The sequence below is a fragment of the Mesocricetus auratus genome, unplaced genomic scaffold, assembly GCF_017639785.1.
Source record: "Mesocricetus auratus isolate SY011 unplaced genomic scaffold, BCM_Maur_2.0 Super-Scaffold_100676, whole genome shotgun sequence".
Taxonomy (NCBI): Eukaryota; Metazoa; Chordata; class Mammalia; order Rodentia; family Cricetidae; genus Mesocricetus; species Mesocricetus auratus.
In genome coordinates, this window is record NW_024429266.1 from 173,534,310 (window position 1) to 173,559,952 (window position 25,643).

General features: G+C 49.3%; 1 protein-coding gene across 3 annotated transcripts; it reads right to left on the minus strand.

The window, feature by feature from the left end:
- Positions 1 to 24,952, minus strand: Lhfpl4 (LHFPL tetraspan subfamily member 4). Of its 3 annotated transcripts, none has more exons than XM_013110493.3 (4): positions 24,805 to 24,951; positions 23,427 to 23,921; positions 4,857 to 5,093; positions 1 to 1,929 (listed from the first exon to the last, which is right to left on the minus strand). In XM_013110493.3, exons 2-4 carry the CDS (start codon positions 23,830 to 23,832, stop codon positions 1,829 to 1,831), a joined length of 744 nt encoding a protein of 247 aa, XP_012965947.1. In that variant the 5' UTR covers positions 23,833 to 23,921; positions 24,805 to 24,951; the 3' UTR covers positions 1 to 1,828. The 3 variants fall into 3 exon arrangements, with proteins under 3 accessions (XP_012965947.1, XP_040594251.1, XP_005066212.1); XM_040738317.1 differs by having other exon boundaries at positions 23,427 to 24,352; XM_005066155.4 differs by having other exon boundaries at positions 23,427 to 24,952.
- Positions 24,953 to 25,643: the final 691 nt, after the last annotated feature.

The window sequence follows — 25,643 nt, forward strand, 5'->3', positions numbered from 1 at the left end:
CCTTCACACAATTCCTCCCCCCGCCCCTTTGCCCCTTTGCCCCCGTACATTCCCAGTCTCCCGGCACCTGCCCAAGACAGCTCTAATGCTGTGGCTCCAGAAATAGACTAGGTGGGGACAAGTGTGGGGTCACCAGGGCAGTGACCAAAGCTTGGGCAGAGGTATCTGTCCTGGGGGAAAGAGGGGAAGGTGGAGATGGGGTCTGGAAAATTGCAGAAATCCTTCCTGGACCCAGCATGAGACTCCAGTTAGGGTCCTGATGGGACAGTCTTGGGCATGGGTCTTGCTCAGGAATCCTAACTCTCAGCTCCAAGTCCTATGAAAATGAACACAAGGACAGCAAATCTGTGAACTAGTTGCCCTTCCAACTCTGGCTGAGGCTCACACGTGACACTCAGAAGTGATCTGCCTCCTGTGGAGCCTAAAGGGGACACACACTCCTCAACACAGGGACCAGGCAGCAGGCCATGTCCTAGGAGACATTATGTTAGATGAAGCTAGCCTGCCACCCTCCACTGGGGACAGAAGGCTTGTCCACGACTAGATGGCTCTGCCACTAGATCTATAAGGTAACCAAGGATGGTCAAAAACACACCTGGGATCTCCCTCATTTTCTCTCTGCTAAGGGGGACGGAGAAACCCCTTAGTGGGAGAAGAAGAGAGATCTTCTCATGTGCCCCTCCGTCGTAACACACACACACACACACACACACACACACACACACACACACACACACACACACGCCTCAGCTCCAAGCACTGCCCATGAGGTTGCAGACCCTGGGCGTATCGTATCACAAGGCGAGAAGTGGGCAAGGAGAAAGAGTCAGGGGCAGGGTAACAGGGCCTAGGGTGGGGACAGGGGTACCCTGTTCAGAGGTGACCTGCAAGTTCAAATTAGGCAGAAAAGTATCAAAGAGGGGGGCAAGACAGTCTCTGCCCTTGGCAGATGTCCGAGGTGTGGGAAGCGTGAGACGGAGATAGGCATCCCCTAACTCCACCTCTGAGCCCCCTCTCCAGTCACCAACCATGACAATGGGCCCGAGAAGTCTATGCTGTACAAAACAGGCCAGAGTCAAGGGTCCAGTCACTGGTGAGTTAGCCCCGTAGAGAAGAGGCCAGGCCAGCCCCAGGCTGAGAAGCTGACAAACTCCAGCTGCTGTGATCAGCTGCCCTCCTCCCCCAGCCTCCAGAGCCTGGGTCTTCCCCTCAGACTCTGAGCTGAGGAGGGGCTACCCGCAGTGGGGAGGGAGACCCCGTGCTTTCCCCCTCAGCACCGCTCAGGTTCCTTTGAGAGCTGGATGCAGGCTTGAATGAGGGAGTCAGAAGAGGCCCCATGGGTGGGGCTGGTGGCACCTGGAGCTTTGTGGCAGATGTGGTGGGACCATCATCAGCAAATAAAAATAAAGTAGGAAAAAGTCTGGCCCTCCTGGGGCAGTGTCTTGAATAAGTCTCTTTAGGAGACCAGGACTGGGGAGGCAAGGATGCAGCAGGCAGCCGTCCAGACAGAAGGGGTCTGAGGAGCCTGCACTGCAGAGCCTCCTTCCCCTGGGGATCCTCGGGGACCTCCAGCTGGTCTACACAGGAGAGAAGGAAACCGAAGGACCAGAGAGGGAGACCCAGGCTCCCTTAGGTCAAATGGAGGCAGGGCCAGACACAGGCTCCCGAGGGATCTCAAGGGCCCCTGCCTTCTGCCAGGCTCTCTTCAAAGCCTGGAGTGGTGTGCCTTCAGTCAGAGATTGGGGTCTGGAGCTTGACCACAGGAAGAAGAGGGCAGCAGACAGAATATGCTGAGGTCGGGCCAACTCCTGAGCTACAATTCTGACTTTCAGGGTCCCTGTGTATGAGCAACAGGGCATGGCAGGACTCCCCATCCGGAGACATCTCCTCCTGGCCGCAACACAGAACTTACTGTAGTACCCACAAAATCTAAAGGAGAGAGGGAGGGAGAGAGAATGTTAGAGACTATCAGGTCACAGCTGCCCCCAAAGACACCCTCCCCCCAAGACAGTAGTGGGCAGGGAATGACTACAACCAAGTTGTTGGTTGGCAGGCCAGCCTTGAGCACGTTCAGCCTCCTGCTTCACAGGGTCACTCCGAACGTTCACCAGAGATGCTGTGCAAGCACCTGGCACATGGCAAACGGTGGTGGCTTAGTTTAGCTTTTACTTTGGCTCAGAACTGAACTATGAAGTCCACCTTCACCCACCAGTGAAGGATGGAGACTGAAGGAAGCATATCGCTTCCCATTATCACTTGTGGAGGGAGGGGAGGGGGCTGTTTTAAAGACAGGGTCTCTTACAACTCAGGCTGCCTTTGAACTTACAAGGGAGCAGAGGCTAGCCTTGATCTCCTGATTCTCCTGCCTCTGCCTCCAGATTATGAGGATTACAGGTGCATACCACCATGATTGGTCGCCCATAGCATGTTTAAGATGAGTTGTAGTGGCTTGCCACAGGTTTGGGGACAGCCTGGGCTCCACAGCGAGTTTTAGGGTATTCTAGCTACACTTTAAGGCCACGTCTTTAAAGTAAATGGATTTGTGAGAGAGCCATATGGAGACGGGAGAGAGACACTGAGGGGAGCATTCACTGCTGGTTACATCCATCAGTAGCTTCAGAGAGGCTTGGTCTTGCATTTCTGGAAATTGCCACCAGGGGGCAGGTCCTGACCTCAAACCAAGAGCTAGTCGCGGGTGGGGGTGAGGGGAATCTGTAGGAGCTTTTAAGGTCAGATTAGCAGAGTGTCTTAGGTGATGAAGAGGGGACAGGAAAGCCCTAGCCTGGCTGGCCGGAGACAGGTAGTGTGACTTCGGGGAAGAGCTTTGGCTCTGGACTTGGACCTTCATTCAGGTCGTGGCCGCATTCGGAGGACTTTGGGCAAGCTCTCTGCGCCCATCCACGGGGGACTTGTACTCGCTTGTGTAAAAAGTGGTGGTAATGCCTGCCTGCCTGTGAGAGGCCTGTGAGAACTGATGACTTTGAGCAGAGTGCTGGCCACTTCCCATCCCGTGACAGTCCTGGGAGTTAGATCTGTTCTTATCACCCTACATACAAAGTGTGGGAAACTGAAACTCGAGGTAATTTCTAGGTTTAACCTGCTTCCACTATAATCTGAGTTTACCACCCAAGACTTCAAGCACAACAATGAGGATCCTGCAGGATGACTTGGTACATGGTTGCACACATTATCTCATTTAATCCCATTGTATGGTGAGCCAAAACCCCAAGAAAAGACTATAATGAGTGGGGAAACCTCAGCATAGGTCCAACTGTGGGAACTACTACTATGGATCTCAGTCTAAGGACACACACATTCACCATCAAGTCTCTCTAGCACTAAGGGGAGCTGACACTAGGTCAGAGGACAGTGCTTGGCTCCAGCACTTGATTATCTGGCACTGTCACTACATTTCACTTCTGGAAACCCCAAGAAGATGCTTGCACAGTGTGTGTGGCTCAGGATGGCTTCAAACTCATAACCCTCATACGCCAGCCTCAAGAGAACAGAGATTATGCCGGCGAGTTTTGCTTGCATGTATGCCTGTGTGAGCATGCCGGGTTCCCTGCAGCTACAGACAGTTGTGAGTGGCCATGTGAGTGCTGGGAACTTAACCCGGGTCCTTTGGAAGAATGGCCAACCACTAGGCCATCTTTTTTTGTTGTTTGTTTTTTGAGACAGGGTTTCTCTGTATTTCTTTGGAGGTTGTCCTGGTACTTGATCTGTAGACCAGGCTGGCCTTGAACTCACAGGGATCCGCCTGCCTCTGCCTCCCAAGTGCTGGGATTAAAGGTGTGCACCACCAACACCCAGTCCACTGAACCATCTTAACCACTGAGCCATCTCATCTCTCCAGCCCATTTCTTTTTCTTTTTTTAATTAAATGAAATTTATTATTTACATTTGTGTGGAGGTCAGAGTACCCCATTCTGGGCATCAAACTTAGGTTATAAGGCCCCAATTGCAATCCATCTCAATGGCCCTAAATTGTTTCTTTGTTGTATTTTACTGTCATTGATATAGACAATATGTAATATACCAGCTATGCAGCATGGTGTAATACATTTGTGAATGGGAACCATTTTATCAAAGCTGTACCTGTTGATCATTTGCATATACTACAAGCTCTGATCTCATGCCCAGATTCCTCCTCTTCAGACCTACTCCAATAACCACCCCTGTATTATTTAAAATTTTGTTTAAGCCGTGCATTCCTTAGTTTTTGCTTGGTTTAGGGCTTAATTAAACACGCTGCTCAGTCTCTTCTGAACTCTCCGCAAGCGTTCTCCGTCACCTCTATCCCCTGACTTCACAGCCACGGGGCATGGGCTGCCGCCTACAACCTTTGCACTGCCGACCCTGTTCTCTAATTGTTTTCATGGTGGCGTGAGGACGAGCGGATGGGTGTTGTAGTGTAAACTGGAGAAGAATTTTCCAGATTCTCCTTCCCCCATGTGGGTTCTCCTCCTGGGAGTCAAACTCGGGTCATTAAGCTTGGTAGCCAGTGCCTTTACCTGTTGAGTCATCTTAACGGGGCTCCTCTGTGTACATTTAAAAAAATTTATTTAAAGTGTGTTAGTGTTTTTACGCATGTACGTGCACCATGTGTGCAGTGCCAGAGGAGGGCCAGAAGGGGACACTGGATCCCCTGGAACTGGAGTTAAAGACGGTTATTGTTGCCGCATGGGGGTGGGAATCAGCCGAGGTCCTCTGGAAGAGCAGCCAGTGCTCTTAACAGCCACACCATCTCTCCAGCTCCCTGGGTGTAATTTTTGCTTCACTTTCAGAACTTTGTCTACAGCTGGACTGCCCCACCACCAAGCAGGCCTACCTTGCCGTCAGGTCCAGGCGCTTACCTTTGTTCTCCTGTTTGAGCTCCTCCTGCAGCAGGTCAGTCTGCCGGTTGCCCAGCACGAAGGCGAGGAAGGACAGGATGAGCGCGTTGAGGATTCCAATGATGGCCAGAATGTACGCCCAGCGCACCGAACAGTCCCCCAGGGAGTACTTCCCCGTCTTGGCCCCGCACATGTCCCGGATGGTCTCGGCATCCCAGCCATCAGGGAAGATCATGCAGCCCAAGACGAGGCACAGGGCTGGGCATCAGGAGCGGGCCCACACCGAGGTCAGGGCAGGAAGAAAGAGAAGGCATTATTACTCCCTAGAATCGAGGAGGTGGGGCGGGGGGTTGAGTCCTGAGAATTCCCCCAGCCCCATCTAGCAATCTGAACACTTGGTAACTTCTTTTCAATCATTGGGAGACAGACATTGACTGAAGACACAGAAACTGGGGCCCTCGACCTCTCCTGCCTCACCTGCCTTCGAGGAATAAGAAAATACCAAAGCCAGGCCACACCCCTTGATGTCCTCTGATGCTTTTATTCTTGCCCAACCGCATCACTTTAGTTTTGTGAGTTTGGCTTTTGTTTGGTTTTTCTTTTGTTAACCCTTCAACAGTGGTTCATTGACAATCATTTTGCATACCACAAAGGTTGACAGTAGGTTTCCCATGGTTTCTCCCCCTCCAGCTGTGAGTGGGAGGTGTGAGGTACCCAGCTAGCTCCTTCTGTGGAATGGGAGTCATGGTGCTTTAGAGATATTTAGCAAGGTGCCAGCTAGGTCATTCATTGTTGAGGGCCTACTGTGTGCTGGGAACTAGAGCAGAGATCAGGGAGGCACTAGGATCTGTGTCTCTTGGAGCGTGCACTGGAGAGAAGAGGGTTGCGGTACAGTGTTAAGAACTCAAATGCTGACTCAGCTCTCTACAAGATCTGTGAGCCTCAATTCCTTTATCTTTGTGCTTCAGTTTCCGAATCTGTAAAGTGGGGGTGATCAAGAGTATCACCAAATGATGGCAAAGATGACAGAGACCTTCAAAGTGCTCTGCACAGTAACTCCCATATAATGTTAGCTGTTGATATCATAATTAGCCGTAACAAGCACTGGCTGCTCTTGCAGAGGGTCCAGGTTCAGCTCCCAGCACCGACTTGGCAGTTCACAACAGTCAATTACATCAATTCCAGGAGATCTGACACCCTCTTCTGACCTCTGTAGGAACTGCACACATGTGGTGCACAGACATCCATGCAGGCAAAACACTCATATAAATAATATAAAATAATTCAGGGTCATGGTTAGCTGCACAGTTACAACGCCAGTTTGGCCAACATGACACCATCTCAAAAAACAAACAAAACAAAAAGCCTGGTCATAACAAAAAATAACTACACAGGTGAGACAAGACAGATAAAAGCAGAATGGGTGGGTCAAGACGGCCCTGTTAAATAGCCACCTTGTCCAAACCACCCACTTGGGTTAATCTACAAGCTCTCCCAACACCAGCCTAGTCTGGGAGGGGTGGGGCAAGTCTGAGCCAATCATCTCACTGCATTCCTTTGGTAGCAACACAAGCCCCAGAGCAGGCCAATCAGAGGCTTCAGGTTCAGTGGGCAACTGTGAAGACTTGGTCTGCTGAGTCCCACCAGTGGTCTGCAGCTTGCACAGAGCTGATTGAGCTGTGTGGCACTTGATTCCTCCAGGCCCGAGAGATTAGCCTGGATGTTAGATAACAGTGTTGACAAGGTTTGGCTGTTCTCGGTTCTGTCACTATGTGTGGCCCATCCAGTCCCCACAATGTGAGAGGGACACGAGCTTTGACACTCCTTCCCCTATCTCCAGTACAAGGAGTGCCCCGTAAGCCCCAGGTTCCTCCTTCCCAGAGTTCTGTAACTTGGATTACATCCCACACCCATCCTCCATGTCTGATGTAATGCCCCCAACAACATGGTCATCAATCTCTCATTCTACTGGAGCTGCCTTCAGTCTCCAAGACAGTAACCCCACCTCCCACCTTTATGGACATAAAAGAAATGTCCTGTTCTGTAGCAGGACCAAACCAGGAGAGCTAGAGAATTAAACAGTCTGAAGATACAGATTGGCACACAGAGAATTAAGTGTAGATCCGGGGTGGGGGCGGGGGAGCAATGGGAGCTGGAGGTTAACCATGAAGGCTTCAGGCCCCCATGGCATTTGAATTCTGCTGTTAGACATTGTCAAAGCCGAAAAGTAGGCATGGGACTAAGCCCCTGGGTGCTCTATTGTTGGTATGGAGGGAGAAGGAGGAGTAAGAGGAGGAAAAGAGGAGAAGGAAGAAGGGGAGGAGACTTTAATGTCTGTCTTCCTACATGCCCTTGATTTGCCTCTCCATCCCTGGGCTCAGACACTCCAAGGAAAGGCACAAGTGGGGTTAGAAACTGGCAGGGGACAAACACACATACCATCCCTTCAGTTGCCTCCCAGCCCTCCTCTCCCTAGGTGCCAAAGTGGCTGGCCTCACTGTAGTCTGTTTTTGCTTGCTCCTGGTGCATCCTCATCTCCATGGAAACCGCTCCTGTATCCCAGAGCTCCAGTTTCCTCCCCCTTCCCAACGCGGGCACTGAGACCTCAGTGAGATTTTCTTCCCTGTGCTTTCCAGTTCTCTCTGTCTCCCTCCCTCCCTCCCTCTCTTCCCTTCTCTCTCTCTCTCTGTCTCTCTCTCTCTCTCTCTGTCTCTCTCTCACACACAAACACACTTCTCTCTCATTTCTCTCAGCTGGTCCCTCTCGTTCCCTCTTTTCTTCTGCCTTTGTCTCCATCCTTCCCTTCCCTTTCTCCCCCATTCCTCCCTCATTGTGCTCAAGTCTGAGCTTCAACTCTCCTCTCCTCCTTTTAGTTAACATTTGACCTTTCTATTCCTTCTTTTTCCTTCCATTTCTGTGTCTATCCCCTCACCCTGTTTTCTTTCTTTCTCTCTCTCTCTCTGTCTCTCTCTCCCTCCCTCTCCCTCTCCCTCTCCCTCTCTCTCTCTCTCTCTGTCTCTCTCTCCCTCCCTCTCCTCTCTCTCTCTCTCTCTCTCTCTCTCTCTCTCTCTCTCTCTCTCCCTCTCTCTGCTCTCCTCTTGAATATTTCACAAATAAATTTCTGAGATCCTTGACCCCACACTGGGCCCACAGCAGCAATGTGTCACAGACACAGACAGGCACGATGTCTATCTTCAGCCTGAAGGGAAGTGTAACATCAAGTCATCCCACCGATTGTCACATATGTGGACTGTCTCAAAGGAAACAGACTGGGAGCAGAGGCAAGAGTATCAGGAGCAACTGGAGGATGCTGAGACAACCTCCCTGCCTCCTTGACTCTGTAGAGCATCAGATGGTGGCTTTGGGGCCTCAGGAGCTTCTTGAGAAATGGGAGAAAACAAGAAGTTAAACCACTTGAAAAAAGCCAGGCTGAGATGGGTTTTCTTGGTCTGGAGGAAGAGAACTCTTGTGCATGTTTCTAGGCTGAAAGCAGAGAACTCTTGTGGAACACTATACCCTGCCCCTGGAGATCAGCCCAGGTTGAGAGCTCTGAGAGTATGCTATATCCTGCACCTGGTTACCAGACTTGGGAGCAGCTGGCACCTCAGCCCTCTCCTGACTTCCGAAAGAGACCACAGTCTCGGAGTCCTCATCCCGTGGGTGGGTAAGCCTGCCTTGTCTGTGACATGCCATACCCAAAAGGTTGAGAGCCTTGGGTGAGGCTAACCTATTCTGGCTTAAAAGTTTTTCTCAGGTTAAGCATGTAGCTCGAGCCCGGCGTTGGTGGCGCACGCCTTTAATCCCAGCACTCGGGAGGCAGAGGCAGGTGGATCACTGTGAGTTCGAGACCAGCCTGGTCTACCAAGTGAGTTCCAGGACAGCCTCCAAAGCCACAAAGAAACCCTGTCTCAAAAAACCAAAAAAAAAAAAAAAAAAAAAAAAAAAAAGCATGTAGCTCAGTGGTAGCTTCTTAGCAAGTGCAAGTTCCTAGGTTCAACCCCCTAGCGCTTATAATTTATTTAAATTTATTTTATGTGCATTGGTATAAAGGTGTCATATCCCCTGGAACTGGAATTATAGACAGTTGTAAGCTGCCATGTGGGTGCGGGAATTGAACCTGGGTCCTCCGGAAGAGTAGCTAGTACTTTCAATCCCTGAGCTATCTCTCCAGCCCCAAATCTTTTTTTGTTGTTTTTTGTTTTTTTTTCTTTTTCAAGACAGGGTTTCTCTGTATTGCTTTGAAGGTTGTCCTAGAACTAGCTCTTGTAGACCAGGCTGGCCTCAAACTCTCAGAGATCCACCTGCCTCTGCCTCCCGAGTGCTGGGACTAAAGGCGTACACCACCAACGCCCGGCTTACATCCCCAAATCTTGTACTTTTATGTAATTAAAAATTTCCACAATTCCTGTGATTTGTTCTTGGATCCATTTCTTAATCTACATGTTGAGTTTGAGTCCAGTCTGGTCTACTTAGCAAGTTCCACGAAGCCAGTCTGAACTATAAAGTAAGACCCTGACTTAAAAAAAAAAAAGAAAAATGTTCTCTGATATTCAAACGTTGTCAAATCTTCCAGCTATCTTTCCGTTATTTCTGGCTTAAGTCAACTATGTTGTGAGAGCAGACACTCCGTGGCTTCTAAGTTTTATAATTGTAAAGGTGTGATTTGGGGTCCAGAACGTGGTCTGTCGTGGTGAATGTTCCACATGAGCTTGAGAAAAATGTGTTCCCCATGGCTGTTGACTGCACTAGCCTCCAGCCAGCTTCTGGATCAGGTGACTGATGATATTGCTGAGCAGGTCATGTTCTGAGTGATTTTTCTGGCAGTTGGATTTCTTCTCTTTTCATCATTGTTGTGTTTTTTTTTATTTATTTTTCAGTTTAAATTTAGATAAGAAACAAGGTTGCTTCACAAGTCAGTTCCAGGTCCCTCTCCCTTTTCCTCCCCTCCTCCCGTGCCCTCCCCTAACCCCCCCATTATCCCCTCATTTCCCCAGGGAGGGTGAGGCCCTCCATGGTGGTGTCCATAGTCTGTCATTTCATATAGGGCAGGGCCTAGACCCTTCCCCAAAAGTTCAGGGTGAGAGTGCACCTCACATTGTTGGATGGGAGTCCAAAGTCCGTGTGTATACTCGGGATGGGTACTGATCTGCTGCCCAAGGCTCAATAGATTCCCTAGGCCTCCTCACTGACACCCAGATTCAGGGGGTCTTGATCAGTCCCATGCTGGATTCCCAGGCTGATGCCTGGGATTCAAGAGTTAACCTTTGTCTGGTCAGCTGTTTCTGGGGGTTAAACCAGCCCAGTCTTAATCTGTTTGGTCATCAGTCCTCCCTCTCTGTTACTGGCTTTCTTGAGTTCAGCTCAGTACTTGACCGAGGGAGTCTGCCTCTTCTTCGATCAGCCACTAAATGAAGTTTCTGTTTCCCAGACTCTCTGGCCATAGGATCGTAGGCTGGCCCTCCCCAGATCTATGTCTAAGAAATGTGGTACATTTACACAATGGAGTACTATTCAGCAGAAAAAAACAATGGAATCCTGAGATTCGCAGGCAAATGGATGACACTAGAAGAAACCATCCTGAGTGAGGTAACCCAGTCACAAAAAGAAACATGGCATGTACTCTCTCATATATGGATTTTAGTCATTGTTGTGTTTTAAAACAGGGTCACATATAACCCAGGCTGGCCTCAAACTCACTATGTAGCCAAGGAGGGCCCTGAACTCCTACCCCACTGCTTCTACTTCCCAACTACTGTAACCACTGACATGCAAGACCAAGCCCGCTTCATCTATTTACTGTTAATTCATGTTTCTTCATAGACAACTCACACAGGTGGTCATGCTTTTTTTTTTTTTTACCCATTCTGATGACGTTTTAAATTGGTACACATACAGGCCACTGACACCCAGCATGATTGCCGATGCTGCTAGACTCACCCCTGCTATGTTTACCATTCTTTCCTATATGTTGCTCTTGTCGTTGATTCTTTTTAAAAGGTTCGCTTATTTTTATTTTATAAATAAAATAATAAAAATGAATCTTTTAAAAAAGCCTAAACCAGGCAGTGGTAGCACATGCCTTTAATCCCAGCACTTAGGAGGCAGAGACAGGTGGATCTCTGAGTTCAAGGCTAGCCTGATCTACAAAGCAAGCTCCAGGGAAGTCAGGGATACACAGAGAAACCCTGTCTCAAACAAACAACAAAGCCTGATAGTGTTGTATTTGCAATACAAGTTCCAGGGAAGTGGAGATGGGCAGATTCCTGGGGCTCTCTGGTGAACTAGCCTAGGCTAATTGGGGAACCCCTGGTCCCAGGGAGATAACTGGTCTCAAAAAAGTACATGGATAGCTCCTGAGAATGATACTTAAAGTCATCTCTAGCCTTTACACCCAGCACACATGCACACGCACACGCACGCCCACACGCACCCACAAAACTCTTTGTAAGACTGGGCTATTACCAAGAAAGTTCCTCAGTTTTCCCTTGTTTTGGAGTTATAATCTTCCTGTTTCATCCCTCAGAGTAGCAGAGATGACAGGCAAATGTCACTGTGCCCAGCTTTCTTCTTCGTTTTGAAGGATAATTTCATGGAGTACAAGCTTCCAGGAAGGACGATGTACAGCGGCAAAGGACTTGCGGGCCACCCACTGGCCGGGAATTCAGTCACCAGCACTGAACCTGAAAAGCCTGGGCTGTGCTCAGCTCACTCAGGTGGTGCTGGCGCCTCTCTTCAGGCACAGCCTCCTTCTAGACACCTTCCTCAGCTTCCCGCTTGCAACTTCAGTTCCTCTTAGCGTCCTTCTCAGGCTGCTCTGCGCCTGTCCCGTCATGGGTGGTGTCCTGAGATGGTCCCTCTTCTCCTTCCTCCCCTTGTTCCAGGGCAATTGTGTTCACACTCAGATCCGTGGGATGATGCCTCAGACCTGCAGCTCCACAACAGACCTTTTCCCCTGACTCCAGACCTAAACATCCAGCCATCGTTGGACTCTCCCCCTTGCACACTCCCCAGAGGAGCTCATCCTCTTCTGGCGCGGACATGGTCCTCCTGCTGCATCTCTATGAATGCTACTTGAGAGACTCAGTCACCTACAAAGAGGCACCTGCTTTACCCTCAGCCCACAAACAAACCCAGTGGTCTCCCGAACGGGCGCCCCTCCCCCCCCCCCCCCCCCCCCGCCCCTGCTTCCACAGCCTCACATAGTGCCAGGACAGCTACTTTTACATCCATCTCAGCTCTCTGCCTCCCAGGAAGCCTCCACACAATGCATTTTCCCAGCCACCATTGCTCCATCCTCCTAAGCCCTGCTCACTCCCACTTCCAAAAGTGATTGCCACGGCCTGTACATAAGACCCACTCTCCAAGGCCGGACTCCCAAGGTTCTTGCAAGGCTCCTCCTCCAAACCCTTTCTAGCTTTCACTTCCCCTTCCCTCTTCTAGTCCAGACAGAGCTTTGGGGGCAAAAATGGCTTGCCCTGGGTCACACAACAATCATTAAAAATCACTAGTGCACACACTGTGCCTACAACAACCTTCCAATGGTTTGCCTATTTGTTACAGTTTAAACATGTTCCCTCAGGCTCCATGGGTTACAAAATTGATCTGTAATGTTGACAGCGGGACCTTTCAGAGGTGTCCAGGCCTTTACCACAGGAATTGATTCCCACAGAAGAATTCAGTCCCTTCTGCTCCCGGCCCTGTAATGCCTTCTGCAAGGAATCCCACACCAGATGCCAGCCCCTTAGCCTTGTACTTCTAAGCCTCAAGAATCATTAACCAGCTGGGCACATAGCTCAGTGGAAGAGCATGCTTGCCTAGCATGTGTGAGACTTTGAGATCAATCCTAGCATCATACACATACACATTTTTTTCCCACATACACACTTTTTTTTGTTTGCTTTTTCCAGACAGGGTTTCTCTGTGGCTTTGGAGGCTGTCCTGGAACTAGCTCTTGTAGACCAGGCTGGCCTCGAACTCACAGAGATCCGCCTGCCTCTGCCTCCCGAGTGCTGGGATTAAAGGCGTGCGCCACCAACGCCCGGCTACATACACACTTTTAAAAATGGTTTCTTGCACTGGAGAGATGGCTCACAGGCTGCTCTTCCAGAGGTCCTGAGTTAAATTTCCGGCAACCACATGCTCATAACCATCTATAATGAGATCTGGTGCCCTTTCTGGAGTGCAGACATACATGCAGTCAGAACACTGTATGTATAATAAATAAATCTTTTTAAAATGATTTCTTATGAGATACAGCCATGATCATCTCCAGGAAAACAAAAGGAGGGAAATTCTTGTTAAACAGGCATGGTAGCACACACCTGTAATCTTAACACTTGAAGGAATTTCACTAGCAGGAAAAGCATGAGTCCAAAGCTACCCTCAGCTACACAATGAGTTTGAGGCCAGCCTGAACTACATGAGATGGTCTACAAATAAACAAATGAACAGATAAAGATATACAAACATAACTGGGTGCGTTAGTTCATGCTTCATGATCCAAGAACTCAGGAGGCAGAAACAGGAGGATGCCCATGAGTTTGTGGCCAGTCTGGGCTACATAGCAAAAGTCTGTCTTAACAAGTCAAAATGAATAAACTTCAGTTCATTACAAATTTACCCATGTAACATCCTGTTTCTGCTGTACTAAGTCATCTAAGATTCTATGAGTATGCTCATTTTATACGAAAGGAAACTCAGAAATGATGTAAGATCCCTAAGGACTCGTAATTGGCAATATAATCAGAATTCAGACCAGACATCTGCTCCCTCCCAAGGAGTTGGTGGCAAAGTGAGGACTTATATGTCATCCGTCCCTCATCCACTCAACAGGACACTTGTGGGTTCATGGTGGCTCATGCCTGTACTCCTAGCACTTGAAAGGCTGAGACAGGAGGATTGCCACAAGTTTCAGTCCAGTCATAGCAAGATGCTGTCTCAAAAATAAAAATTACTGAAAACAAAACAACAACAAAGCAGTAGGCACTTATTAGGCACCTACTATATGCTGAGCACAGCCTCCTGGCTTATGCTATGTCACTTAAGCACAGGAGAAGCAACCAGATGTGGGCTGGGACGGGATGGGGGTGGCAGTGCGCGAAGGCTGGGTTGTTTTCCTCCCTCCCTCCCTCCCTCCCTCCCTCCCTCCCTCCCTCTGTCCTTCCTCCCTCCCTCCCTCCCTCTGTCCTTCCTCCCTCCTTCCCTCCCTCCCTCCCTCCCTCCCTTCCTTCCTCTGTCCCTCCCTTCCTCTATCCCTCCCTCTCTCCCTTCCTCCCTCCCTCCCTCTCTCCCTCCCTTCCGTCTTTTATTTTTGAGACAGGTTATCTCTGTGTAGCCCTGGCTGTCCTGGAACTCATTTCGTAGATCACACTGCCCACAAACTCAGAGCTCCTCCCAAGTGCTGGGATTAAAAGTGTGCACCACCACTACGTGGCTGAGTTATTGTTTTTCTGAAAGCTTCTTGCTTTCATCTTTGCATCTTTCTTCCCATTCCACGTGATCTATCATTATCAACTACTTTAATCCCAGAGCAGTTTAAATACTTCAGAGCCTCTCTAACAATGACACTAAACCTGGAACCTGAAAGCAATATTTTACTTACGTTAACAGCAACAACAACAATCTCACCATGGAGGAGGAATCTACAGACAAAGTCAAAAGATAAAGACAGGACAAAACCTGTAACTCTGATCATGATGAGCTAGCTTTTATTTATTTATTTATTTCTCTATCTATTTCTCTATTTATTTATTTAGAGATAGAGTTTTACTCCATAGTCCAGGCTAGCCCCTGATTTACAGAGATCCACTTGCCTTTGCCTCTTGAACGTTGTAAGTAATGCTGTTCTCTACTACACCCTGCGTATAAAGGGTTGAGTATAGTTTAGTTGATTTTTTAACTTTGTGTGTGTGTGTGTGTGTGTGTGTGTGTGTGTGTGTGTGTGTGTAGTGCCTGCACCACAGTACATGTGTGGAAGTCAGAGGACAACTTGAGGAGTTGGCTCTCTCCTTCCACCATGTGGTCGTAATATCACAAAGGATGCTCAGGCACAACTACCCCACCCCCAGCTACTCTGATCTCATTTCTGGGACTCAGAAACCCAAGACCTGTTTATTTAACTGGGGGTGGGACAGAGGGGACGTGTATGCCACCACGCATATATGGAAATTAGAGGACCAGAGGGATGACTTGAGGGGATTCGTTCTCTCCTTTCTGTGGGTTCCTGGGATTGAACTCAGGTCCCTAGGCTTGGTGGCAGCAAGGGCCCCTACCCATGGAGGCACCTCACCTGCCCCAATCCTGTGTGGGGGGTAATTTGTTAAGCAGTAATTGATACCTGCTAGACATTCATTTTCTTCAGTTTGCATTTACTTGTACATTTGTGGAATTCTCCAGAAAAGACACTCAACAATGGTGGCTTCTGGCAGAAGAAAAGGGATTGTGGGAAAGAGGGGCATGTGACCTCATGGCCACCTTACCTTACAGGTTCTCTACTATGTGAGTGTGTTAAGCTTTCCAGACAGTCAATGAAAGGGGTGGTGGGAATAACAAAAGTTGACAGAATGATGGTATAGCACCTCCATGTCGGGGAGACATAGCAACTCCAACAGCTCAAGCTCTGACTGCAGACTCCTAAGGCACTGGTCACGTTGTGTTGGACATTGGGTGATAATCACCCAACTTTTCTAAAATAAAGTAATTTTTATCTCTTCATTTTAGTATATTATGTGTATGAGTATCTGCCTGCCTTCACATCTGTCCTTAGCTGTGGGATACCCTCTTCAGACACCCTAGAGCATTTCTGTGACCCAGTCACTTTGTGTGTATACCATAGGCTAGAAGACCCCTTTCCTGTTTCGAGCTGAGCAAGGTCTGTTATCCAGCATTCCCGGAGCCCAGCCATGTCCACAAGAGGCCTTCAGGAAAGGGTCAGTGTGAGAGACCAAGGGAGCAGGGAGAGTAGGAGGGAGACAAACATGAAGGAAGCCAGGGAAGAGGATGGAAGGAAGAGAGGGAGGAGGAGGAAGAGGGAGGAGAGAATGCCTTCCATGTACTACATGTCCTAGCAATGTAACTAAACATTACTAAATGTTGATGCATCAATACAAATCCAATGTAACTAGACAACTAAATTTTAATGTATGAAGAAAATGTAAAACCTATCCAGATGTGGTCACAGTGGGCTTGGACTCCCACCACCAGAGAGAGGGGCTGAGACAGGAGGATCACTGCAAACTAAAAATACAACTTAGGGATACATAGCAAGATCCTATTTAAATAATTAAATCATTCATTCCCAAAGACAACCTGAACCAGAGTCCAAGGACACCATAAGGGACATGAGTGCATGTCTTGAGTGTCTGTTAAGGCAGCTCCTGTGACCTCAAATCACAGGACCCGAGACTCTGGTGACAGTCACAGCTAGAAGCTGCTACCTCTGCATGGCACTGGCTGGCACTCTGCTTCTAACGCTGCTACCAGTCCCCACACACCAGGTGAAGCCTGGCCCGCTTACACACTCATGACTGGATGAACCAGGGCCAGGCTCATCTTCTTCCTGGGGACAGAGGGGAGGCCTAGTTCCCATCTCTGTGATCACTCAGCTTTTCGTTCTCTCTGGGCCTCTATCATTCATAAGATGAGGGAGTTAGGCAAGACAGTCTCTTCCCCCCTTCTCCTGTCAGTCTCATGGTCATTGCAGAGAGCTCAGACTCAGCATCACAGTCTTCACACATGGCTTCCCTCAGACTGCCAAAAGTGCCTGCTGCACACTGGGAGTCACATTAAAAACCATCGCTCTCCACACCCCCCAACAAAAAAAATTATAGAAAACCAGGCGGTGCTGGTGCATGCCTTTAATCCCAGCACTCAGGAGGCAAAGGCAGGCCAGTCTCTGTGAGTTTGAGGCCAGTCTGGTCTACAGAGCAATACAGAGAAATCCTGTCTTGAAAAAATAAGAAAGAAAGAGAGAGAGAGAGAGAGAAGAAAAGAAAGGAGGGGGATGGGGAGCCATCATTCCACACATTTCTATCATCCTTGGAAACAGGTACAACATAACTATTTGCAGATGAGGAACCAGATTCAGAGACAAATCCACTTGTCCAAGACCACACAGATGGAAAGTATCGCCTAAGTCCTTTATTCTTTTAAATCTGAGACTTTGGGGGTTGAACCCAAGGCCTTGTGCATGACAGACAGGCATTCACAACGACAGAGTCTCAACTCTTCTGCTTTTGTTTACATAGGATCTCACTATGTATCCCAAACTGTCATCACCCTCCTGCCCAAGCCTCTCAGGTACCAGGATGTGCCACCCCACTGGACTAAGACCTCACAGTAGCTCCCCCTGCTCAGCCAGCCCTTGGCTTGCATCTCCTATGTTTCCTGTGGCTGTCCTCAGCCCCACTTCTGACACTGTACTACATGGAGCTCTAACTCATCACCTGTGGATTCACTGCCCTTGCTTCAGTTCAGCAACTGAAGGTTCTGGATTCACTCAGACTCCCACCAAGACTCAGCTCCCCCTCTGTACTAGAAGTGTGAAACTAGACAAGTCATTGTGACAGAAAAAGGATGGGACAACAAAAGCAGCATGAGAACATCTAGCATAGAACCTGGCCAGTGAGACTGCTCCGTAGGTAAGAGCACTTGCCCCAAAGCCTGAGCAGAATTCAGTCTCCAGAAGTCACGCAAGGGTAGAAGGAGAATCAACTCCGCAAAGTTGTCCTCTGACTTCCGTAAGAGAACTGAGTCACAATAACAGCGCCATGACCCAGCATGTCCATGACCTAGGACAAATGACTTTTTAGCACATGCTCTAGTGTAGGGTAATGTCTCAGGATATGATGATACCTTTTGCTCTGAAACAGGACCTCCTGTAGCTCACATTGGCTTCTCACTCACAATGCAGATGAGGCTGACCTTGATCAGGGATTATAGTCCCAAGCTAACATTTTTTTTTTGTTTGGTAGTTCTAACAGTCAAGGTAACTTCTAACTGCCCACTGATTAAAGTCCCAACTCCCTGGCCCAGCATTCTGGGAACTCCACAATCCATCCCGAATCTCCTCTTGCTCCTTTGCAGAGATACCACACTCAAGTCAGATGTGCCTCTCCATCCACGGCCTTCTTTGTTCAGATTGCACTAGACACAGCCCACCCCTGCCAACACGACCATCTCCAGCTTTGATTCCCAGCTAAGCCACAGCCAGCCTACAACATCTACAGCTCAGCACTCATCAGATACCCAGGGGTTGGGGATAACTGTCTTCAGTCATCTTACTCATGGTCCCTCTTTCATAGTCTCTGCGGGGACTCGCCTTTCTCACTACTGGCTCATGTGGTGTTTGTTGCAGGGATGAGCACACATGAGTCTTAGACAAAGTCACCATGATTCATGAGGAGGCATCGACCTGGCAGAAGTTGGACTGATAGGACTCAGCCCTGCAAAGTTCGCTGGCATCATTCTTTCTGTTTCTGTTTATTTTCTGCTTTTTGAGACAGGGTTTCTCTATAAAGCCCTGGCTGTCCTAGAACTCACTGTATAGACCAGGCTGGCCTTGAACTCACAGAGATCCTACTGCCTTTGCTTCTGCCTCCTAAGTGCTGGGATTAAAGATGTGTGCTACCACTCCTGGCTGCTGGCATTCTCTTTCTACAGTCATTGCTAAGCTTGATCGAGGTAAAGTCAGAGCTGTTGGTGGCTTTATTTCTTACCTTGAAGAAGGAGTAGGCTTAAAATGAACCAGCACAGAGGAACCAAGAGATAGAGGTGGGTGTCTCAAACATCACCTGAGCATCCAGATATACCCTGAAGCCATAAACTCTCGAATTTCAAATCATGTGAGACATAAACCCAATACTCTTTATTTTGCTTTATTTATGATGGTGTGAGCTGGGTTTATATTGCCCATCACTCCAAGGCTGCTGATCAATATCATGACCCAACTAGACAGCAAGCTTTCTGAGAGCAGGGACTGACTCCATAAGCTCATGATCCTTGGGGTCAGATATGGTGACACATTTTTTCTGAAAATATCTCTGGACTCCAAAGGGACTAAATATTTTTCTGGACCTTGCAGCTGAGTTAATAATATTCCTTGAGATTATTTAAGACTATGTACTTAACCTGCTGTCCTACTGTGTACTTAGGTTTATGGCTAAACTGCCTTTAAGAGCACAATGTGCCGGGTGTTGGTGGCGCACGCCTTTAATCCCAGCACTTGGGAGGCAGAGGCAGGCGGATCTCTGTGAGTTCGAGGACAGCCTGGACTACCAAGCGAGTTCCAGGACAGCCTCCAAAGCCACAGAGAAACCCTGTCTCGAAAAACCAAAAAAAAAAAAAAAAAAAAAAAGAGCACAATGTAACCAACCTTACTATGTCTTGAATTTTCTGTGCAAACACCTTTTATAAACTAAGCTAATACAATTTTGTACACTTATGTGCTCCAGACCCAGAATACTGTACACACACACACACACACACACACACACACACACACACACACACACACGAACGCATCATTTACTGACAGCAGTCAATAAGTTGTGGGCAACCTTATGCAATAATTGGAAGCCACCTGTAGATACAGGTTGACTACATATGCTCACACTGTTGAATGCTATTCTTGCACAGCTGGGGTCAGTAAAGCAATTTCTTCCTTTCAAAATTCTGTTAAGATTTCTGTAAAGAATTTCTCATTTCTTTCCCATACCATGTTTTCTCTGCTATTCAATAAGTACAGAGCAAAGTCCTTTGGGAGGAATACACACAGGCACAGATTCGGGCACACACAGGGACACAGGACCGATACAGGCAATAGCAACAGGGACGATCAGATACACATAACTGACAATAGATTGCTCCATAACCACAGGTAGAAGATATAGGGACAGACATGGAGAATTCTATTTTTGGCTTAATCTTAATCAAGCTAATCCAAGAGGAAGTCTGAGTTTTAATTTGTTAATGCAACACTAACACAGTCAGGAATGGCCTGTGTGCCCCACTGTGCTGGTTTGAATAAGAATGGTCCCCACAGTCTCATATATTTGATCGTTTAGTCCCAGGTGTGACACTATTTCAAAGGATTAGAAGAATTAGGAGGTGTGGTCTTTGTTGGGGGAAGTGCGTCATTGAGGGTGGGCTTTGAAGTTCAAAAGCCCATGTCAGGCTCAGTCTTCGTCTTTCTGCCTACAGCTTAGGATGTAGCTCTCACTGCTTCTCCAGCACCATGCCTGTCATGTCTGCCACCATCCTTCCCACCACGAGGATCTCTAACTCTGAAACTGTAAGCTAGCCCTCAGTTAAATGTTTTCTTCATAAATTGCCTTGATCGTGGGGTCTCTTCACAGCAATAGTGACCATGACACCCAGAATTGTAGCATTGAGCACAGGATGATCACATAGCAGGTGAGAAATAAAAACAAAACAAAGCCAGCCATGGTGCTCATGTCTTTAATCCAAGCACTCCAAAGTCAAGACAAACAGGTCTCCGTGAATTTGAGGTCAACCTGGTCTACATAGTGAGTTCCAGGACAGTCTGGATTAAGTAGTAAGACCCTGTCTCAGAAAAAAAGGAAGGAAGATAAGGGGGAGGGAGGGAGGAAGGAAGGAAAAAGGAAAGAAGGGACATATCTCTGTATTTTGTCAATGAGAAGGTGTTCTTCAAAATGCTGGGGGTAGGGGTGTCCAAAGGAAGAAGAAGCAAGTGGCAAGTGCTCTAATCCCTATATGACAAACGAGACTTTTGCTCCTGCACTGTCACTCTGAACATGACTGACAGCTCCCTTTTTGAGTGGGGTGGTCTCTGAAAGAGTTGTCTGCAGGAGCCCTATGGGCTGTAAAGTACACTCTAAACCAACCAAATGACAGTCCTCAGTTCCAGATGGGAAAACTGAAATTAAAACTGAAAGGACTTATTTAAGACTGTAAGGGGAGAGTTGGCAAGGTGGCTCAATGGATAAAGGCACTTGCCATCAGACCTTACAAATACAGACCCCATCTGAGGCTCCATGAGATGGGAGAACCCTCATGCATGCGTATTTACGTGTGTGTGTGTGTGTGTGTGTGTGTGTGTGTGTGTGTGTGTGTAGGAGAGCACATGCATGAATACACACACACACACACACACAGACATAAGCAAACAAATTACTGTCATTAAAAAGTAAAAAGACTGCCGGGCGTTGGTGGCGCACGCCTTTAATCCCAGCACTCGGGAGGCAGAGGCAGGGGGATCTCTGTGAGTTAGAGACCAACCTGGTCTACAAGAGCTAGTTCCAGGACAGCCTCCAAAGCCACAGAGAAACCCTGTCTCAAAAAACCAAAACCAAAACAAAACAAAACAAAGTAAAAAGACCGTAGATTGACACACATTTAACCGATAACTAGTAGTTCAGAGCTGGCCAGTTTCCTAGTGCCCCTTTACTAAGCAATGAGAATCAGTCACTTATCTAGGCAACTCAGAAATCTTTGAGCAAAATGCAGTCAAGTTCTCAACTCTGCCAACTGCCCCATCAGCCCTCAGGGAAAGGAAAATGCCCTGGACCAGGAGTCATAAAAAAGTAGACTGAATTTACAACCATGTCAGTGGTATGACTTTGAGTAAGTCTCTCACATATCAGTGGTCAGTTTCCTCTCTGAAACAGGGGGAAATTTGAAACAGGGGGAAATTTGAAACAGGGGGACATTTGAAGGTGGTAATCTCTAAGATCGCCAAATTTCAGTGATTGCACTGTTGAACTGCCCATCAAATCCCAAGATGAAAACCCACATGGATCACAGAGAATTTGAGGGCCAAGAGGTCAGCAACCCATCTACAGACTCCAAATTAAAATTGATGAATTGGGGTTCAAGCTGAGCACACAGTCTGTCCAGCTTGTCTTCAATGAAAATGCACACCGTCATCTCTGGGCCCTATTGGAAAATGTGGAACAGCACCCCATTCCCTTCATTTCTCTTTCTCTGTTCTTTTCCAAGGCTCTTAAGCAGTCACATTAAGATGGATCTACATCTGAGGGCTGGAAAGACCACATGGTGGTTAAGGATGCTAGCTGCTTCTACAGAGGTCCAGAGTTCAGTTCCCGGTACTCACAGTCCACAACTACCTGTAATTCCAACTGCAGAGGATCCAATGCCCTCTTCTGGTCTCCACAGTCAACTGCCTTTGAATGCACACCACCACCACCATCACTATCACACACACACACACACACACACACACACACACAATTAAAAACAAAAATACATCTAAAAAAAAGAATGCCCATATCTGAGTACATAGTGCCTTCCTCTAATCAATCCTTTTCAGAGATTAGACATCTCCCAGTATGAGCAGGAATTCCTACCTACATTTGTAAAACTAGCCTCATGACCTTGACGTAACCCCCTGGCCTTCAGCCCAAGTGACAAGTCTTAATTTGGTCATTATTGTATCTTTAACGCTTGACCTTGAGTGACTTCAAGCCATTTTGAAAGCTCACGCTCCTCCTCGAAAAGATGGAGATTTCTTTCCAATGGCAATCAAGTAAACACACACCACACTGCAGAGCCAAATCCCTACGAAGCTTCCTGAAGTGGCATTGCCAGAAAGCTGCTATCACCTTTCCTCTGGGGGCCTCTTTTGAAGGGCTGACCACTTGTTGAATATTTCCAAGTGCTCACTGTGAAGAACCGTCTCTAATGTACCGTTACCAAATCTTCTCTTCTTTCCCATCCCTGGGAGGCTCAAACCTTTCCCTGGCTTCCATCCATCTTCTTTCCCCCACCCTGCCATCTCTAGCTCCTCTTTGCCCTCCCAACACTCTTCTCCTTTCCTGCAATTAGGCAAATGCCCAGGTTGCTGAGTTTTCAAAATGTGACTGGGATCGAAGAGTGGGCAGGGACACAGGACTCTAATGGATCAGGGGAAACTGTCTCAGCATATCTTGTTCCCAAAAGGTCTTTCCTTAGGGAAAGATGACTGTCCCACTCAAACAGTTCAGAGACTTCAAGGAACACCATCATTGAATGCTACACAGAAACCTTCTGTCAGGCTGAGGGGGGCCTTCTTTCTCTACAGAAGCTCATGTTGCAACTTTTCCACATACAGCCCCCAGTGCCAACACCACAGATAGCCTCCCACCTCTCAGGACAGGACTTTAAAATGTACCAAAGACCCCCCCATTTCTTCTCTGCACCGTTTCACAGATAAGGAAAGCAAACCTTTAAAAAGTCAAGAATGCCAGGAGTTCAAGGTTCAAGCCAAGTATCTTGAGTCCCAGTTCATGCCCCCACAAGCATAACAGAAATTGACTTTCTGGGGGAGGGGATCTTTTGCTAAAAGACAGCCAACAGAGACCCTCCAAAACACAAGCATAACGCTTACCCATCAGTTGACCAAGCCCCTATGCTTCCAAGCAGACAGACCCAAATAACCATTCCCAAGGATTTGCCCCCTGCCCTAAGGTTGTTGAATGGTCTCCCTAATAGCTGCTGAGGGTTGGTCACTAAGTGTCTCAACACAGAGAAGAAGAATCTAGCTCTGACTCTTCTAGTAAAGAGCTCTCGTCTCCAGCGTCTTTGCCGAGGGTCCTGCTCCCACTCCTCCCCTACCTGCCAAGAGCTGCATCCAGGCGCAGATCTTGTAGACAGTGGCGGTGTTGCAGAAGAAGAAAAGAGCAAAGCAGGTGATGCAGCCGAGAATCAGCACCATGGAAAGCAACACGAAGAAGGCGGCCGCCTTGAAGGCGCTGGACGGGATGGTGCTGAAGTCGGTGAAAGAGCCCCGGCAGGTGAGCTCGCGGCCCGCTAGCCCGCTGCCCACGCAGTAGTGGAAGAGGCCGAAGTAGCCAGGCTTGGGAGTGCTCACGCTGTCTCCTACCCAGTAGGGCTGGATGAAGACCACCACGTTGATGATGGCGAAGCAGATGGTGAAGATGGCCCACAGCACGCCGATGGCCCGCGAGTTCCGCATGTAGTGCTCATGGTAGAGCTTGGAGGCCTCCTGCGAGGGCAGCATGGTGCCCGGGGGCGGGGCCGGCGGCAGCTGCTGGTGGGGGGCCGCCGGCCCAGGACGGACCACCGGACCACCGGGCTGCGGGGCGGGAGCTGGGGACGCACGCGAGAAGCAGCCCTGAGTCAAGGAACTCGCAAGGGCGGGGCCTGGGGCGGAGCTGGGGACCTGGGGGCTGGCTGGGGAGCTAAGAGGGGGTCATGACAGTGTTGGGGCGGCGACTTGAAATACTAGCTAAGGTTTCTTATTGGGGGCCTAGGAAAGGGGCCATGGGAGAGTTGGGGGGCTGAGATGAGGACATGGGAGCTGGAAGTAGGGGGAATACCAGAAAGTGCTGGTGGGGGAGTTGGAACTGGTGTTGGGATAAAAGGGGGCCGTGGGAGATGCAATGAAAGATGGAGATCAATACCGAAGCATTAACAGCCACCTAATAGAGGGAGCTGGGAAGGGCATATTGGAGATGCTATTGGGGTAGAGGGTCTGGGGCTGGGTGTCTGGAGGGGATCTGGACGCTGATGGAGCTTCTCTATAAGGAAGGGGAGAAGAGGTTGTCAGGGGCTGGTCCTGAGGGCATGAGGAAGGTTACAGTAGGGCCAGCCAGGTAACCAGGGCTAAGTGTTCGAATCAGGATGAGGCTAGCGTGGAATCGGGCTGACAGCGCAGGGTCTGCACTCGCACTGAAGAGTAGGGGGTGCTCCTCAGAACCCGGGTCTGAATGTCGGCTGCGGGGTGTGTGGGGGGTAGTCCAGGATTGGCGGGCCAGGGCCAGGACCAGTGGCTTTCCAGGCCAAGGGGACAGAAGCCCGAGACCAGGGAGCAGTTTGGGCCTGGAGGGGTGGGCAGTGGGCAGGGGCCGTGCCGGGGTGCGGGGGAGCAGCAGGGCCCCGGTAGGGCCGGAGCTGGGGGGTGGCTACCCTGCGCCCAGGCCGGACGCGCGCGGAGGCTGCGGCTGCGGAGAAGGGATGCGGGAGGACCAACCTGGGCCGGGTCGGGGCCGCTGATCCGGGACCGGCAAGGCTCAAGCGCCGGGGTTCGGTGATCCAGGCAGCGGATGCCTCGGCCCAGGCGGCGTCCTCTGCGCGGCCTCCATCTTGCTCGGGCTCTCCCGGGCGCGCTCCCGCGTCGAGGAGCGCGCTCCCGTGCACTGGCGCGGCGCAGCCGTGGCGCGCTCCCGCGCGGGCATAAAAAACTGAGCAGAGTGGAACGAGAGAGGGGGAGGGGCGCTCCAGGTCCTGACAGCTAGAGGGAAAGTCAGGCACGGTGACCCTAAAGTCCCTCAGCCAGAGCCACACACCCCTCTCCCACCCCTACCACAGGCCTCATGACTGCGGGGACTCCCTTCCACCAGCTTGAGTTGAGGGGTTCTAGCTCCCCACCAAGCTTGTGGGAATGGGGAATGGGGGAAGGGCCCCGACCGAGGATTATCTGATAGGCATTGAACTCAATCTCGTGATTCCAGATTACCACCTACCACCTATGACAATGTCTCTAGTCTCTCCATTCTGCTTCCACGCCTTGCCTTTGAGTCTTGGAGGCGGTGAAGGTTTCCAGAGTTTCCTAGGAAACTGTCAACACCCCCCTGGGAGAGGGAAACTCCTAAACTGTTAACACCCCATGCCAGCCTTGGGCATTCCTTGGCCCACAACACAAGGAGATCCAGCCAGGGAGCAGGACCCAAGTTGAGTACCAAAAACAAGAGAGAAAGGGCCTGGGGAAGTTCGGTTTTTCCTCTCTACATCCTCCCCAGTGCCCAAAGCATGCATGCCATGAAGTTTGCACATAATGAAGATCTAACAAGAAATCCTCAAAGTTAAGCC

Bases quoted from the DNA above. Each gene is read 5' to 3' on its own strand.
- Lhfpl4 (XM_005066155.4), bottom strand. From the start codon at position 23,832: ATGCTGCCCTCGCAGGAGGCCTCCAAGCTCTACCATGAGCACTACATG. The intron at 5,094-23,426 runs GTAGGGGAGGAG...CCTGATGCCCAG, and splicing joins CTGGATGCAGCTCTTGGCAG to CCCTGTGCCTCGTCTTGGGC. The intron at 1,930-4,856 runs GTAAGCGCCTGG...TCTCTCCTTTAG, and splicing joins GCTCAAACAGGAGAACAAAG to ATTTTGTGGGTACTACAGTA.